The 17,495-nt window shown below is 45.7% G+C and overlaps 1 protein-coding gene across 1 annotated transcript in view; it reads left to right on the forward strand.

The window, feature by feature from the left end:
• Positions 1-17,495, forward strand: part of DNAI1 (dynein axonemal intermediate chain 1) — a 205,599-nt gene that overhangs the window by 34,454 nt on the left and 153,650 nt on the right. Inside the window, exons 6-9 of the mRNA XM_039355382.1 lie at positions 3,899-4,026; positions 5,642-5,758; positions 10,130-10,189; positions 12,439-12,573. Coding sequence (XP_039211316.1) covers positions 3,899-4,026; positions 5,642-5,758; positions 10,130-10,189; positions 12,439-12,573 — 440 coding nt within the window. The remainder of the gene's footprint in view (positions 1-3,898; positions 4,027-5,641; positions 5,759-10,129; positions 10,190-12,438; positions 12,574-17,495) is intronic.

Consider the following 17,495-nt stretch of genomic DNA (forward strand, 5'->3'; position numbering starts at 1 on the left):
TTTGACTAGAAGACCTCCAAGGTCCCTTCCAACTCTGTTATTGTATTATACTGTATTGTACTTTATTGTACTCTAATAAACTATACCTTTGTCGACAAATGTAGCCAAGGATTGTTTCTATTGAGAGGTTTAAGTAGTGGCAGGTCCCACCCTAACTTCACAATAGAACTGCAAAATAAAAGAGCAAATATGGTGGGTTATAGAATACCCTTTGGAGGAATGTACGTCGCAACCATCTTTGTAAGTTGTGTGCAATTCACCTTTGTCGTGTCCCCTTGGAAAGGATACCGGGGAACTGGAAAAGGTGCTGAAAAGAAAGCTACAGAACGTTTACAATATTTATCTATTGATAAAATGTATTGGCCACCCATCCTGTATCGAAACGATCCAATAAATAGATCCCCTCTGCTTTTTAAAAAGTGAGCAAAGGGAAAAATGATTGATACACAGGTGATTATACATGGAAGAGAGGAAGTGGGCAGGAGGTCTTCCTCACTTTTTAATTTGATGGATCATCTGGTGAAAAGTTGTACAGATGGCTATAAATATGCATGAGTAAAAGAGAATTAGATTAATTTATGGACAACAATTTCTTCTGACGGCTACATGTTACTGGAGAGAGTGTCCCTCTCAAACCCAGTTTCTGGGAAACTAAGTAGGAGATGTAATTGTTCAACTGTCCTGGTTTGGGGTTTTCTGATAGCATCGAGTTCCCTGTTGTGGGAATGAGTCCACGAGTCATAAAAGAGCCAAGGTTGCCTACCTGTGACCTAGACCTTCCTCTACCTCTCAGTAGGAGAATGAGGGCATCAGAGATAACTGTGGGTCTCTCAGCCAAGCTGGTAGATAATTGGTGATGGAGGCCTTGCAGTCTAATTGGGAGGAGGGCCCTCTTTTCCCCCCTCCCCTGGGGAAGGGAAGGGGTTGACTATTGTGGGTGGGATTTTCCCTTTGATTTAGAGCAGTGTTTCTCAACTTTAACCACTTAAAGAGGTCTGGACTTCAACTCCCAGAATTCCCTGGCTAGGCCATGTGGGCTAGGGAATTTTGGGAGTCGAAATCCACACATCTTCAAGTTAGCTAAGGTTGAAAAATACTGATTTAGAGCATCCACATAGGATGGAAGAACTCCGGAGCTTCCTCTTCTAGTGGGAATTTATTAAGAATATGAGGGAAAAGCAACATTGTGAGGTATTTTCTCCATGAACCTTCTTCATTCCTCCTGAGATGGGAAAAGTCAGCTGATTCCTATTTATTTATTTATTTATTTATTTATTTATGAGACTTATATACCGCTTTAAGTGCAAGCACTCTCTAAGCGGTGTACACCAGTAAGCAATGTATATATATATATATATACATTGCCCCCAACAATATGGGTCCTCATTTTACCTACCCCGGAAGGATGGAAGGCTGAGTCAACCTTGAGCCGGTGAGATTTGAACCGCTGACCTGCTGAACACAGTCAGCTAAAGTGGCCTGCAGTACTGCACTCTAACTGCTGCGCCACCTCAGCTCAGCTATCGTGGGAATGAGAGAAAAACACTGGTCTGCCGTTTTTGGTATCTGGTCAACATCTTGTTTCTCAGCTAAAGTCTTTCTGGCTAGAAAATTGAGTGTTTTCTGCTGATTTCCTAGCCCAGGGGTAGGCAACCTTGGCTCTTTTATGACTCGTGGACTTCAACTCCCAGAATTCCTGAGCCAGCCACGCTGAGGGGACTGGGAGAGGTTTCCAAGCTGAGCCATGCTGGCTCAGGAATTCTGGGAGTTGAAGTCTACAAGTCATAAAAGAGCCAAGGTTGCCTACCCCTGGCCTAGTCTATTAAGCCTGAGAGGAGTAGATTATCAGAAACTGGTAGGCCTAGGCCAGAGGTAGGAAACCTTGGCTCTTTTATGACTCGTGGACTTCAACTCCCAGAATTCCTGAGCCAGCCACGCTGAGGGGAAAGGGAGAGGTTTCCAAGCTGAGCCATGCTGCCTCAGGAATTCTGGGAGTTGAAGTCCACGAGTCATAAAAGAGCCAAGGTTGCCTACCCCTGGCCTAGCCAAAGCCCCAGCTGTAATAACTACAGGGAGTCCTCAACTTACACCCGCAACAGAATCCAGAATTTCTGTTGCTAAGCAAGACAGTTGTTAAGTGAATTTTGCCTCATTTTCTGACCTCGTTTGCCACGATTGTTAAGCAAATCACTGCAGTTATTAAGCTAGTGATACGGCCATTAAGTGAAACCCGGCTTCCCCACTGACTTTGCTTGTCAGAAGGTGACAAAAGGGGATCACATGATCCCGAGACACTGCCACTGTCATACATAAATACGAGCCAGTTACCAAGCTGTCTAAATTTTGATCACGTGACCATGGGGATGCTGCAACCACGGTCGTAAGTGTGGAAAAAATGGACATAAGTCATTTTTTTTCAGTGCTGTTGTAACTTTGAATGGTTACTAAACAAATGGTTGTAAGTCGAGGACTACCTGCACAGCAGAGAAGCCATCGCTATTTCTGATGAGATAGTATTCTGCGTGGTGGCACAGTGGTTAAAACGCAGTACTGCAGGCTACTTCTGCTGGCTGCCTGCAGTTCAGCAGTTTGATCTTCACCAACTCAAGGTTGACTCAGCCTTCCATCCTTCCAAGGTCGGTAAAATGAGGACCCAGATTGTTAGAGGCACGATGCTAACTGTAGAGTGCTTAGAGAGAGGCTGTAAAGCACTGTGAAGTGGTATATAAGTCTGAGTGCTAATTCTATTCTACTTTACTCTATTCTTATTCTATTCCATTCCATTCCATTCCATTCCATTCCATTCCATTCCATTCCATTCTATTCTATTCTATTCTATTCTATTCTATTCTATTCTATTCTATTCTATTCTATTCTATTCTTATTCCATTCCATTGCCATGATGACTCAGTGGTTAGACCAGGGGTAGGCAACTTTGGCTCTTTTATGATTCGTGATCTTCAACTCCCAGAATTCCTGAGCCAGCTATGCTGAGGGGAAAGGAAGAGGTTTCCAAGCTGAGCCATGCTGGCTCAGGAATTCTGGGAGTTGAAGTCCATGAGTCATAAAAGAGCCAAGGTTGCCTACCCCTGGGTTAGACTATAGTATTGCAGGCTGACTCTGCCCACTGCCAGCAGTTTGATCCTGACCAGCTCAAGGTTGATTCAGCCTTCTATCCTTCCAAGGTCAGTAAAATGAGGACCCAGATTGTTGGGGGGCCAGATGCTGACTCTTTAAACTGCTTAGAGAGAGGCTGTAAAGCACTGTGAAGTGGTATATAAGTCTAAGTGCTGTTTCTATTCTATTCTATTCTATTCTGTTCTGTTCTGTTCTGTTCTGTTCTGTTCTATTCTATTCTATTCCATTCCATTCCATTGCCATGGTGGCACAGTGGTTAGACTATGGTATTGCAGGCTGACTCTGCCTACTGCCAGCAGTTTGATCCTGACCGGCTCAAGGTTGACTCAGCCTTCCATCCTTCTGAGGATGGTAAAAGGGGATCCAGATTGTTGGGGGCCAGATGCTGACTCTTTAAACTGCTTAGAGAGGGGCTGTAAAGCACTGTGAAGTGGTATATAAGTCTAAGTGCTAATTCTATTCTATTCTGTTCTATTCTATTGCCATGGTGGCGCAGTGGTTAGACTATAGTATTGTAGGCTGACTCTGCCCACTGCCAGCAGTTTGATCCTGATCGGCTCAAGGTTGATTCAGCCCTCCATCCTTCTGAGGATGGTAAAATGAGGACCCAGATTGTTGGGGGCCAGATGCTGACTCTTTAAAATGCTTAGAGAGGGACTGTAAAGCATTGTGAAGTGGTATATAAATCTATTGCTATTGCTATTCTGCAGGGACTTCTAAAATACGTTTGTTGTTTTCCCCCCATCCGTTTTGTTCTTAGTTGTAGGTCCTGTTTCATCTGTGGTTGTGGACTTTGACGCCCTGGATGCAGAACTCAAAGAAGCCGAAGCTGAAGGAGGCGAAGAAGAAGAAGCCGAAGTAGTGATAGGGGAGAAGCCAGAATTGCTAGTAAGGCTTCATAGCAATCTTCTAACTGCAGGTGGCCCTCAACTTACGACCCACAATTGAGCCCAAAAGTTCTGTTGTTGAGCGAGACATTTGTTAAGTGGATTTTTGCTCCATTTTACGACCTTTCTTGCCCCAGTTGTTAAGTGAATCACTGCAGTTGTTAAGTGAGTCACACAGTTGTTAAGTGAATCTGGTTGCCCCGTTGACTTTGCCCATCAGAAGGTCGCAAAAGGAGTATCACGTGATCCCTCGGGACATTATTGATTGCAAACTGCTTTTCAATCTCTGGAAGGAAAAATATAAGGTCAATAACAGTCCAAGGATATAAAATCAGGCTTAGCGGTTTGTTTTGAATGCCAGTGTCTTGAGTAACAGGTAGTCCTCGACTTATGACCACACTAGGGCCCAACATTTCCCTTGCTAAGTGAGACAACGGTGGAGGGAGTTATGCTCCATTTTACCACCTTGCTTGCCACAATTGTTGAACAGAATTGAATTAAATACTGTATTTGGCCAAGTGTGATTATACACACAAGGAATTTGTCTCCAGTGCAGAAACTCTTAAGGGAATCACTGCAGTTGTTAAGTTAGTCACACGGTCGTTAAACAAATCTGGCTTCCCCCATTGACTTTGCTTGTCAGAAGGTCACAAAAGGGGAATCACGTGATCCCGGGACACGGCAACCGTTGTAAATTTGAGTCAGCTGCCAAAGTTAAGAAACACTACATAATGGATGGACGATTCAGCTTTCCAACTTTCTAGTCTCCCATGTTTGCTTTTATAACATGCTTGAGACATTGTTTTATGAAGTGATACTCTGATCCTAAGGAACTATATTAACCTTCAAATGTCTAAAGCAGGGGTGTCCAACCAAGTATGTCCGACTTTGGCAACTATAAGACTTGTGGACTTCATCTCCCAGAATTCCTCAGCCAGCATGACTCAGTGTTAGAAGAGAGTGGGGTTGACATGACTGGCCGAGGAATTCTGGGAGTTGAAGTCCACAAGTCTTAAAGTTGCCAAGGTCGGATATCCCTGGTCTAAACATTTAGTCACCTAATGTGATGGAGACCCACCTGGCAAATCATTTCTACTTTTCTTAACACTTGCCCCAGAGCTCTTTGGGACTGGAGGAGGTGAGAAGTGTTATTAAATTAAATTATTATTTAATTAAATTTTATTATTAAATTAGCCACTTGTGCTTTAGATAGATAGATAGGTAGGTAGGTAGGTAGGTAGGTAGGTAGGTAGATAAATAGATAGATAGATAGATAGATAGATAGATAGATAGATAGATAGATAGATAGATAGATAGATAGATAGATAGATAGATAGGTAGATAGATAGGTAAATAGGTAGATGGATGGATGGATGGATGGATGGTTGGATGGTTGGATGGTTGGATGGTTGGATGGTTGGATGGACGGACGGAGAAACAGATTACCCAACCAATCAATTGTTTTTCTAACTCTCCCCTTTGAGGTTGATGATGGATTTAGTATTTCCATCAGAATTAATTATCATTAAATCTTGGAATCTTGGGCAACCTGCCCTTCTGTAACATGGAATCCTGGCTCGTTTTCAGCTCTGTCTCCTTTTCTCCTGCTCCAATAGGAAATCCAGATTGAAAAAGAGGAGGAAGTCCGTCCACGAGGCCAGCAAGAACGGAAGCTCACCAACCAGTTTAATTTCAGCGAAAGAGCCTCACAGACCTACAACAACCCTGTGCGGGTAGGGATCCTGGCTTCCCTTTGCATGCCGTGCAATGCCCCTTTCCAGGAACCTTTGAAACACAGTACAGGTAGTCCTCGACTTACGACCGCAATTGAGCCCCCACTGTCCATTGCTAAAGCGAGACAGTGGTTAAGTGAGTTTTCCCCATTTTACAACCTTTCTTACCACAGTCGTTAAGCGAATAACTGTGGTTGTTAAGTGAATCCGGCTTCCCCCTTGACTTTGCTGGTCGGAAGGTTACAAAAGGGGATCACGTGATCACTGCAACTGTCACAAACACGAACCAATTTTATGATCTTTCTGCCACAGCTGTTGAACTGAATAGAATTGAGTACTTTATTTGGCCAAGCGTGATTAGACACACCAGGAATTTGTCTCTGGTGCAGAAGCTCTGAAGTGAATTGCTGCAGTTGTTAAGTTAGTGTAAGGTCCCAGTCTGTGATGACCCAGGGCACAGCACAGAGGCAATGCAGTCGGCTGGCAATTCAAACCGCCCTTTAATTGCTCCAAATTTTCCCCAAATGCTCCCACGTTTTTGGCAAGCCTCCAAACAACGAAAGACACACACACACCTCTGGCTGCAAGTAGTTTCACATACAGTCTGATTTAGGAGAGGAATTTACTCAAGGCCACGGAGATAAGAGAGAATGACACATACATCATAAACCTAACAACACGCTTGCCTGAGCTGTTTCAAAAGGGAAGCCAAAATACTGTCCGAGATCTATAAACATCCAAGCAATGTTGTCAGCCAGTCCAAGGGTCATAGTTTCTGGGTTTCCAAGCAGAAGTCACAGAGCAAGAGATCAGCAACAACACACACAAAACTCCAAGGAATCAGCGTTTGTTCCCGACAAATGCCTCTCCCCACAACGTCTCCTTAAATCTCATTTTCCAGGTGTGCCTTGTGGAGAGGGGCAGGACGCTCTCCTCCCGAATAGTTGAGCCTGCCTGCATTGTTCCCTTCTTCTCTTCACTCTCCGTGCTCTAGGATCAGGAGGGGGTGGCCCTTACTCATCTCCTGAGCTCTGTGTCTCATGTTCATCCTGTCCCCCTCCTGAAGGGCCCTGGCTTGCCTCAGCCTGCTCTTCCCCACATTCCTTTGAAGCCACAGACACCTCTCCCTCGACCTCCATAGGGTCAAGTTCCATCTCCTTTTCCTATGCAGATTCAGGCTCCGACAGAGGCATGACACAGTCCCTTACTTGAATTTGAGATACCCAACCTGTGGGTTGGGACCCCATTTGGGGTCGAACGACCATTTCATGGGGGTCGCCAAACAATGCAGTCCACCATTTTTTTCCCCCTTTTCCTTAGCTGTGCTACTCCCTTTTATTCTATTGGCTTTTGAAAGCCAATAGAATAGACTCTCTTGAATAGAGTCTAATTCTATTGGCTTTCAAAAGCCAATAGGAATTGTCCAGGCTGTCTCTGCCATGCTGAGCCTGCCAAAAGTCCCATTCTGCAAACGGTGCTGCACCAGTTGAGTAGTCCTCGACTTACGACCGGTTGAGTAGTCCTCGACTTACGACCGGTTGGGGGTCGTGGCATTAAAAAGGTTGAGAACCACTGGTCTAATCAGATAACCCAAGCGGAGGCTTCTTAGACAGCTCTTTATTTGATCAAATAAAATGGCTGGGTGGCAGACAATCTGGAACGCTGGCAGAGTTACGTCCAGAAGTGTCATGCCTTAGAAAGTTAGTAGCATTGCTTTATAAACTTTTGTTAGCCAATGAAAATCAGACAACAGAGCCATTACATCATAAGGAAGACATCAATCATTTCAGTACTCTCCCTTATTGCCTTCTTCAGTGCATCCCATCCATGTACAGTAGTGGCTAAAATTGTGGAAACCTTTTGGGAAAAGTGTACAGTAGAAACACCACCTTTGGTTAAGTTTCCACCCATTTTTATTCTAATTTCTTTATAACTGTAGCTTTGTTCGCTTAATAATACTAGTTTACACCGCTTTCTGGGCGACCAGTCAACTCTTTGCACCATTAGTTTAATTTTATTACGTTTTACAAGCTCACTAAATGAAAGAACACAAAAAATCCCAACCAACTTGCTAACGATCACATAACACACTGACAAATACAGCTTCAATACATGACACCAATAACTGAATCTAACTGTGATCTGATTGGCTCATGGCCAAAACAAGATGACACCCGATTGGCTGTCTAAACATTCATGCTCATTGGCTACAATCAGATGAAGGAAAGCTACCTGATATCAACCTAAGCAAGTTGTATTTCCTTTTTCTGGTTATTTGGCTCTAACGTTTCATAGAATACAGCACAGATAATTGAATAAACTTTGTTGCATTACATTCTTGATTAAATTATCTTTCCATTGATATATAATTTTATGGTACTACTCCAAAAAAAGTGGTGTTATTAGCCATCCAATCTCAAAAATACACTTTTCCCAAAAGGTTTCCACAATTTTGGCTACTACTGTACACGTTTCCCATGCTTGCATGAGATTTCCCTGGTGCAAAAGCCGATTCCAAAAAGCAAGAAAGCAACAGTTAGACTAAACAATTTCCCTTTGTTCCAGAACCATTCATTGTTAAGTGAATCTGGCTTGCACATTGACTCCCTGTCAGCAGGTCGCAAAAAGAGAACGCTGCAACCGTCATAAATAAGAGTCAGTTGCCAAGCGTCCGAATTTTGATCTCGTGACTGTTGAGTCCTCAGCTTAATGGCTAATAATCACAGAGCATCTCGTAGTGGCAAGAAGCCTTTATTGTAGTTTCTTCCGCTCCGTTTTAGCTCTGAGGCACGCAGGCCTCTCTGCTCCTCTTAAGAACACTTCCCCGGACCAAATGGCAACATTTGGCGCGCTCCGCGCCTTGCGCATGCGTGTGAAGCTGGCGCCAGCCAGTCTGGTCCCGGGCAGCTTGCAACTGCCCGGGACCATTGCAACGTCCCGAGCCTGCCTTTGCAGGCTCAGGACACAACAGTGACCATGGGGATGCTGCAACAGATAGATGAAAAGCGGCCATAAGTCGCTCTTTTCAGCGCCATTACGCCTAAATAATCACTAAACGAACGGTTGTAATTCAAGGACTGCCTTTACTGCCTTGCCCCAGTGGGAGTGATTTGCTTTGGGGCTGATCGAAAGCAATGGGGCCTCGTTTACTTTGATCCATCTTTTGCATGCTGGTGGAGGGTGGATGCCCCTTCCATGTGGGGCTCCCAACATCTGGGAAATTCACCAGATATTTGTCACTGTTGGAAATCTGGGAAATTGACCCAATTTGGAACGTTTAATGATTAGGAGTGACAGGTAGCCATCTTCCAATACTTTAAGGCAGTGATGGCGAACCTTTTAGAGACCGAGTGCCCAAACTGCAACTCAAAACCCACTTATGTATCGTCGGGTACCGGGTAGGCGTGGCCCATTGGGGGGGTGTGGCCAATTGGGTGGGCTTGGCTGCGGTGGTAACGGCAGACTGGGTGGGACTAAAAAGTTCAATCAATCCATTCCAACTTTGCAAGATCTTTTTTTTTCCCCCGCGAGAAGTTGAAATTGACTGATTGAACCTTTTTTTTTTTTTTTTTTTGCACATGGCAGTGGAGGCCTAAAGCGAAAAGGTTTTATAAAACCCAGCTGAAGGCCTAGGACTGGGGCGACGGTGCGTGTGCCCACAGAGAGGGCTCTGCGTGCCGCCTCTGGCACTCGTGCCATAGGTTCGCCACCACTGCTTTAAGGGCTATCACAGAGACGAGAGGACTGAACGTATTCTCCAAAGCACCAGAGGGCAGGATAAGAAGTAAGTCCCAAAGGTGCCTTTTTAAAGAGGCAGCTGAACTTTCTTGTTTTTCTTTGAAGGCGTTTTGCTTCTCATCCAAGAAGCTTCTTCAGCTGTAACTAGATGGTGAGGAATGGAAGGATTTATATTCCTTGCAGACAGATGGTCATTTGCCTTCTTTTAGAGCAGGGCTTCTCAACCTTGGCAACTTTAAGACTTGTGGACTTCAACTCCCAGAATTCCACAAGTCTTAAAGTTGCCAAGGTTGAGAACCCCTGTTTTAGAGAGTGGTTGAGGCCACTTAGAGGTTTACCTGTGTCCTGAGGGTCACCTGAGTGATGCAAATGGGTATGGAGCTTTCTTGGCTGCAGGATGTTTTCTGCCCCGGGTCCCTTCGCCGTTGAAGACAGGCGCAAGACTGTTGGGGATGAGTCTGTGTGGTCTGCATCTCAAACTGAAGCGCAAATGGTTCCTGTAGTCTACGATGTTTTCTGGAAATCCGTTCATGCTCCCGCGCCATTCGAAGGGGTGTTCATCCCAAAGTGTATATATAACTGTATGGTGCTTGAATTCTGGGAGGAAATTCTCGACAAACTCTTTTCTTTCAGGACAGGGCCTGCCAGATGGAGCCCCCGCCCAGAGCAACTTTCTCGGACACCGCCAATCAGGTAATTACTCCTGTCTTCCTTGTGGGTCTGCCAGGACACCCCTGCATGCAATCCAGCTCCTGTTAACAGAGGGATGGAATGCAATCCTAGTTTGCATTAACAGAGGGATAGACTCAAGATCAGGCAAAGTGTTAATACCACTTTATAAGGCCTTGGTAAGGCCACACTTGGAATCCTGCATCCAGTTTTGGTCACCATGATGTAAAAAAAGCTGTTGGGATTCTAGAAAGAGTGCAGAGAAGAGCAACAAAGATGATTAGGCGACTGGAGGCTAAAACATATGAAAAGCAATTGCAGGAATTGGGTATGTCCAATCTAATGAAGAGAAGGATCAGGGGTGACATGATAGCTGTCTTCCAACATTTGAGAGGCTGCCACAGCCTCTCCAAAGTGTCTGAAGAAGGCAGGACAAGAAGCAATGGATGGAAACCAATCAAGGAGAGAAGTAACCTAGAACTAAGGAGAAACTTCCTAACAGTGAGAACAATTAACCAGTGGAACAGCTTCCCTTCAGAAGCTGTGGGTGTTCCATCACTGGAGGTTTTTAAGAAGACACTGGGCAGCCATTTGTCTGGAATGCTATAGGATTTCTTGCCCAAGCAGGGGGTTGGACTAGAAGACCTCCAAGATCCCTTCCAACTGTTATTCTGTTAATCAGTGCAAACACTTGCCTCCAGAAGCTGTGGGTGCTCCATCACTGGAGGTTTTCAAGAAGAGATTAGACAACCACTTGTCTGAAAATGGCATAGGGTCTCCAGCATTTGTTCCAAGCAACCGAGGACAATCCCTTAAATTGTGGGGAACTCACAATTTGCGTGACTTAGAAATCTGTTAAATTTATCCGAATGATCTTGAACTTTGCAATGCTGGGAAACCCAACATGTGTGCATGCTTTTGCAATGTAACACCCCTGGGCATGAAGTTCTACTTTATGTTATTTTTCCTCTTTTTGTTCCTGGCAGGATCTTAGCTCTTCCTCACTGCCCTTAGTTATAGGCCCTTTGGGAATTTTCTTATGCAACAAGAGCTTTGCCGCCAGATCCTACTTTTCTATCGTCTTTCCTTTTTCCTTTCCTCCTTCCTAAACTCACTGTCCTGTTTGCTGCAGCTCTTTCTTGCTTGGGCATTTCAGCCTGGACTTCTTCCTATCCTTCATCCTGTTTCAGCATGATTCCTGTCGGGATTTATATGTTGCAGGTATAGTCGTCATTGGCCCTTCTCTATTTTTTGTGGAGTTGTGTTTTCCCTGCTGGCTTCACACTTTTTCTTGGAGGTTGCACGGGGACTAAATTAGTGTTTTTCAAACTTGTAAGAGGTGTGGACTTCAACTCCCAGAATTTTTTTGTATTGAGATGACCAGAACCGGATGCAGGATTGTAAGTGTGACCTCACTAGTGCAGCATAATGTGGCATTATATATAATATCCTTTTAGTCTCTAGTTTTCTGCGTGCAGGGAGTATGGTTCCCTGGCAATACATTCCGTTACATCCTCTTTCTCATGGTCTGCATTTCCTGTAAAACTGATTTTTTTCTGAACATGGAGACTGTTTCCACCACAGCCATCTCCAACCTTGGCAACTTTAAGACCTGTGGACTTCAACTCCCAGAATTCCCCAGCCAGCCATGCTGGCTGGGGAATTCTGGGAGTTGAAGTCCACAAGTTTTATGAGTTCACGAAAGCCAGCTGGGTGACTTTGGCCCAGTCGCTCTCTGAACCCAACCTACCTCACAAGGTTGTTGCTTTTGACAATGGTCTTCCTAATTCAGTGGCTCAATTGTGGCTGTACTTTAAAAAACTACCGGTATGTATTTTAGGCATCAGCTTAACCCAGGGTGTCCAACCTTGGCAGTTTGAAGATTGTGGACTTCCCCAGCAAGGCTGGCTGGAGAATTCTGGGAGCTGAAGTCCACAGATCTTAAAGGGGCCAAGATTGCTTTAGAGGAAGACTTGCCTTTGTTTTGGTTCCACAGCCGGCTGGGGAATTCTGGGAGTCGAAGTCCACCCCTCTTAAAAGGGCCAAGTTTGAAAAACATGGGGCTAGATCAAGGGTCTTCCAACTTGGCCCTTTTATGACTTGTGGACTTCAACTCCCACCATTCCTCAGCCAGCGTGTCTGGCTGAGGAATTCTGGGAGTTGAAGTCCACCAGTCATAAAAGGGCCAAGTTGGAAGACCCCTGGGCTTAGCTGAACCGAGCAAAGCATCTTCCACCTCTGTAGACGGCTGACTCGCTCTTTGTCCCTCTTAGTGGAACATCTACGACGCTTATGTGGAAGAACTGCAAAAGCTGGAGAAGTCAAAGGAGAAAGAAAAACAGAAAGCTCCCACAGCCAAGAAAGAAGACAAACTAATGGGAAGAAAATTAACTTCTCTGGAATCACAGGTGCTGTTGCATCTTTCTGTACTGTGCTGAGTGTGCTTTAATTCCAGTCTCTCTCTGGAAGTCATCTCCTTATTCCCCACCTTTCATTAGCAGACTAACCTGCTTTCTCCTGTGGACATTCTGATTCTAGTTGATATTTTGTACAGGTTTAATCCTTGGCTTACAACAGTTCACTCAGTGACCGTTCAATAGCACTGAAAATTGTGACTTAGGGCCGTTTTTCATACTTAATGACCGTTGCAGTACCCCCATGGTCAGGGTAGGCAACCTTGGCTCTTTTATGACTGGTGGACTTCAACTCCCAGAATTCCTGAGCCAGCCATGCTGAGGGGAAAGGGAGAGGCTTCCAAGCTGAGCCATGCTGGCTGAGGAATTCTGGGCCAGCGTGAGGCAAATTTTGGCCCCTTCATGACTTGTGGACTTCAATTCCCAGAATTCCTGAGCCAGCATGAGGGAAACTTTGGCCCTTCATGACTCGTGGACTTCAACTCCCAGAATTCCTGAGCCAGCCATGCTGAGGGGAAAAGGGAGAGGTTTCCAAGCTGGCCCAGGAATTCTGGGCCAGCATGAGGCAAATATTGGCCCCTTCATGACTTGTGGACTTCAATTCCCAGAATTCCTGAGCCAGCATGAGGGAAACTTTGGTCCCTTCATGACTCATGGACTTCAACTCCCAGAATTCCTGAGCCAGCCACGCTGAGGGGAAAGGGAGAGATTTCCAAGCTGAGCCACGCTGGCTCAGGAATTCTGGGAGTTGAAGTCCACGAGTCATGAAGGGACCAAATTTCCCTCATGCTGGCTCAGGAATTCTGGGAATTGAAGTCCACGAGTCATGAAGGGACCAAAGTTTCCCTCATGCTGGCTCAGGAATTCTGGGAATTGAAGTCCACAAGTCATGAAGGGGCCAAAATTTGCCTCACGCTGGCCCAGAATTCCTGAGCCAGCATGGCTCAGCTTGGAAACCTCTCCCTTTCCCCTCAGCATGACTGGCTCAGGAATTCTGGGAGTTGAAGTCCACCAGTCATAAAAGAGCCAAGGTTGCCTACCCCTGCCCATGGTCATATGATGATGTACATTCAGACAGCCTGGCCACTAACTCACATTTATGATGGTTGCGGTGTCCCAAGGTCACATGATCCCCTTTTGCGACTTTCTGACCAAGTCAAGGGGGAAAGACGGATTCACTTAACAACCGTCTTCCGAACTGAACAACTGCAGCAATTCACTTAACAGTGGTGGCAAGAAAGGTTGTGAGAATCAGGCACTAAACTCACTTAACAATCATCTTGCTTAACGACAGAAAGCTTGGGCTCAGTGGTGGTTGTAAGTCGAGAACTATCTATACATCAAACTCCCAAAAACCTTCAGAAAGGTTTTAATGGGACCAGGCTGGTCATGCAATTCCATCTTTTATTTCATTTTTATTTATTTTATTTTTACGCCACCCATCTCCCCCTATGAGGAGACTTGGGGTGGCTATCATGACTTTTTGATCCGCAAGTATGAAAGACCGAAAAAGCTCAAGAGCTGTGGGTCAGAATGCAGTACTGCAGGCTACTTCTGCTGACTGCCAGCTGCCGGTGGTTCAGCAGTTCGATTCTGACCGGCTCAAGGATGACTCAGCCTTCCATCCTTCCGACGTCAGTAAAATGAGGACTCAGATTGTTGGGGGCAATATGCTGATTCTGTAAACTGCTTAGAGAGTGGCTGTAAAGCGCTGTGAAGTGGTATATAAGTCTAAGTACTATTGCTATTGTTTTTCCTCTTCCTTCCTCTTCCTTCCCCCTCCCTCCCTCCCACCCTCCCCCTCCTTCGTTCGTTCGTTCGTTCCTTCCTTCCTTCCTTCCTTCCTTCCTTCCTTCCTTCCTTCCTTCCTTCCTTCCCTCCCTCCCTCCCTCCCTCCCTCCCTCCCAGTGGTTAGTATGCAGCATTGCATGCTGATTCTGCCCACTGCTATCGATCCTGACCAGCTCAAGGTCGACTCAGCCTTCTATACTTCTGAGGTCGGTAATATGAGGGCCCAGATTGTTGGGGGCAATAGGCTGACTCTGTAAACCCCTTAGAGAGGGGCTGTAAAGCATTATGAAGTGGTATATAAGTCTAAGCACTATTGCTATAGATGGATGGATGGATGTAGACAGACAGACAGACAGATATGAAGCCCTAGTGGCACAATGGTTAGAAAGCAGTATTTCAGGCTAACTTATTGCCCCTTGGAGTTATCCCTCCTCTTTGGGCACCATACCACAACTGAACTGGTGGATTTCTCCATAGTCAGGCAGGGAATAAATCCCAATAGGAGCCCTGGTGGCGCAGTGGTTAAAATACAGAATTGCAGGCTAACTCACTGCCCACTGCCAGGAGTTCGATCCTGACTTGCTCAAGGTTGATTCAGCCTTCTATCCTTCCGAGGTCAGTAAAAATGAGCACCCAAATTGTGGGGGGCAATAGGCTGACTCTGTAAACCCCTTAGAGAGGGGCTGTAAAGCACTGTGAAGCGGTATATAAGTCTAAGGCAGTGGTTCTCAACCATTTTAATGCCGCGACCCCCAACCGGTCGTAAGTTGAGGACTACTCAATCGGTTGTAAGTCGAGGACTACTCAACTGGTGCAGCACCGTTTGCAGACTGGGGCTTTTGGCGGGCTCAGCAGGGCAGAGACAGCCTGGACAATTCCTATTGGCTTTTGAAAGCCAATAGAATTAGACTCTATTCAAGAGAGTCTATTCTATTGGCTTTCAAAAGCCAATAGAATAAAAGGGAGTAGCATAGCTAAGGAAAAGGGGAAAAAAATGGCGGACTGCGTTGTTTGGCGACCCCCGTGAAATGGTCGTTTGACCCCAAATGGGGTCCCGACCCACAGGTTTGAGAACCACTGGTCTAAGGGCTATTGCTATCCAAGATGTGATTATGTGAGAAAGATCTAGGTGTCCTGGTGGACCACCATTTCAGTATGAGCCAGACGTGTGCTGCAGCTGCCAAAAAGGCCAACGCAGTCCTAGACTGCATCAACAGAAGGAGAATATCAAGATCACGAGTAGTGTTAGTATCACTTTATACTGCTTTGGTAATACCACACTAGGAATACTGCATCCATTTCTCGTTACCACAATACAAAAAAGATGCTGAGACTTTAGAAAGAATGCAGAGAAGAGCAACAAAGATGATCCAGGAATTGGAGGCTATACCTTACATTGAACAGCTAAGGGGACTAGGTATGTTGAGCCTAATAAAGAGAAGGTTTAAGGGAGACCTGATAGCATCTTCCAATATTTGAGGGGTTGCCACAAAGAAGTGGGAGGTCCACCTATTCTCCAAAGCACCTGAAGGCAGGACAAGAAGCAACGGATGGAAACTAATCAAGGAGAGAAGCAACCTGGAACTAAGGAGAAACAAAGTTTTTGGGTGGTGTGATGTGCAAACTCAGTCAACTATGGTTACTCAGTATAGTACGAATAAGCCCAGCATGGCAAATTTCAGGGCTGGGCTGTTGGTTTGATCTCCAAGCTCAGCGATTTGGCTGCAAACGTTCCGTCTCCAATCCGGGGGACATCTTCAGTGTGCTTTGAATTGTGCTAGTCTGTAAGAGCACTGGCCTTTAAATACCTTTTGTTTGACGTAAATTGGTGTGGCTGTTATTTGTCCGGAGGTCATGGTCTGGTTTTGGGCTGTTTGATTGGCTGGTTGTTGTTGTTGCTGGGCCATAGTCTTTGGTGTTTAAGTATTGTCTGTGCGATGCACATGGTGTTTGTCCATTTGGTTGCCTCTGAATCATGGTCTGGTTTCGGATTGTTTGGCTGGCTGGCTGTTGTTGTCGGGACATGGTCCGGTTTCTTGTGGAGGGAGGTTTATGAGTTTTGTTTCTGTGGTGGGGTGTGTGTTTGTTTTAAAGGCTGCCTTCAGGATTGCGGTTGAAGCAGTTCCTTCGTTCTCAGCAGTTGGTAGATTGGGTCGATGTCAATGTGTCTGTTGATTGACTTATTGGTGGAGAGCCCGGCTTCGAGGAATTCTCTTTCTCCCCTTGATTTCACTTGGGCTACAACTGTGGTCCTGGCTAGATCAAACTTGTGTCCTTCTGAGTCTTTATAGACGGACATGAGGGATTGTTGTTGTTAGTTGCGAAGTCGTGTCCGACCCATCGCGACCCCATGGGCAACGTTCCTCCAGGCCTTCCTGTCCTCTACCATCTTCTGGAGTCCATTTAAGCTCACGCCTACTGCTTCAGTGACTCCCTCCAGCCACCTCATTCTCTGTCGTCCCCTTCTTCTCTTGCCCTCAATCTTTTCCAGCATTAGGTTCTTCTCCAGCGAGTCCTTCCTTCTCATTAGGTGGCCAAAGTAGTTGAGTTTCAACTTCAGGATCTGGCCTTTTAAAGAGCAGTCAGGGTTGATCTCCTCTAGGACTGACCGGTTGGATCGTCTTGCAGTCCAGGGGACGCGCAGGAGTCTTCTCCAGCACCAGAGTTCAAAGGCCTCAATTCTTTGGCGCTCGGCCTTTGTTATGGTCCAACTTTCACAGCCATACATTGCAACTGGGAAAACCAGCGGAGGGTATTAATCCAGCAGTTGACATGGTTGCTAGGCATGAGACGTTGTTGCCTGTTATCCAGGAACTTATACGAAGCTGAAAGTAAGACTTGCCTTATTAAATATTCTTTAGGGCAGTGTTTCCCAAACTTGACAATTTTAAGGCATGAGGACTTCAACTTCAACTCCCAGAATTCCACAGCCATGGGAAACACTGCTTTAGGGCATCACCAAGCCCAGCTCGCTACAAGCTTTAAATATACACAACCACATCTGTTGTACCTCCACCCAGCAGGAGATTTGGATTGGCCTCGACAAAGAGATTTGTGAGGCAGAGGCCAGGTGATTTTTGACATGAAACGCTCCGTGTCCCTTTGAAGCCTCTCCGGGTTTAAGA

Source organism: Crotalus tigris, unplaced genomic scaffold (assembly GCF_016545835.1).
Source record: "Crotalus tigris isolate CLP2741 ecotype Arizona unplaced genomic scaffold, ASM1654583v1 scf7180000018684.1183181, whole genome shotgun sequence".
In the NCBI taxonomy this organism is placed as follows: Eukaryota; Metazoa; Chordata; class Lepidosauria; order Squamata; family Viperidae; genus Crotalus; species Crotalus tigris.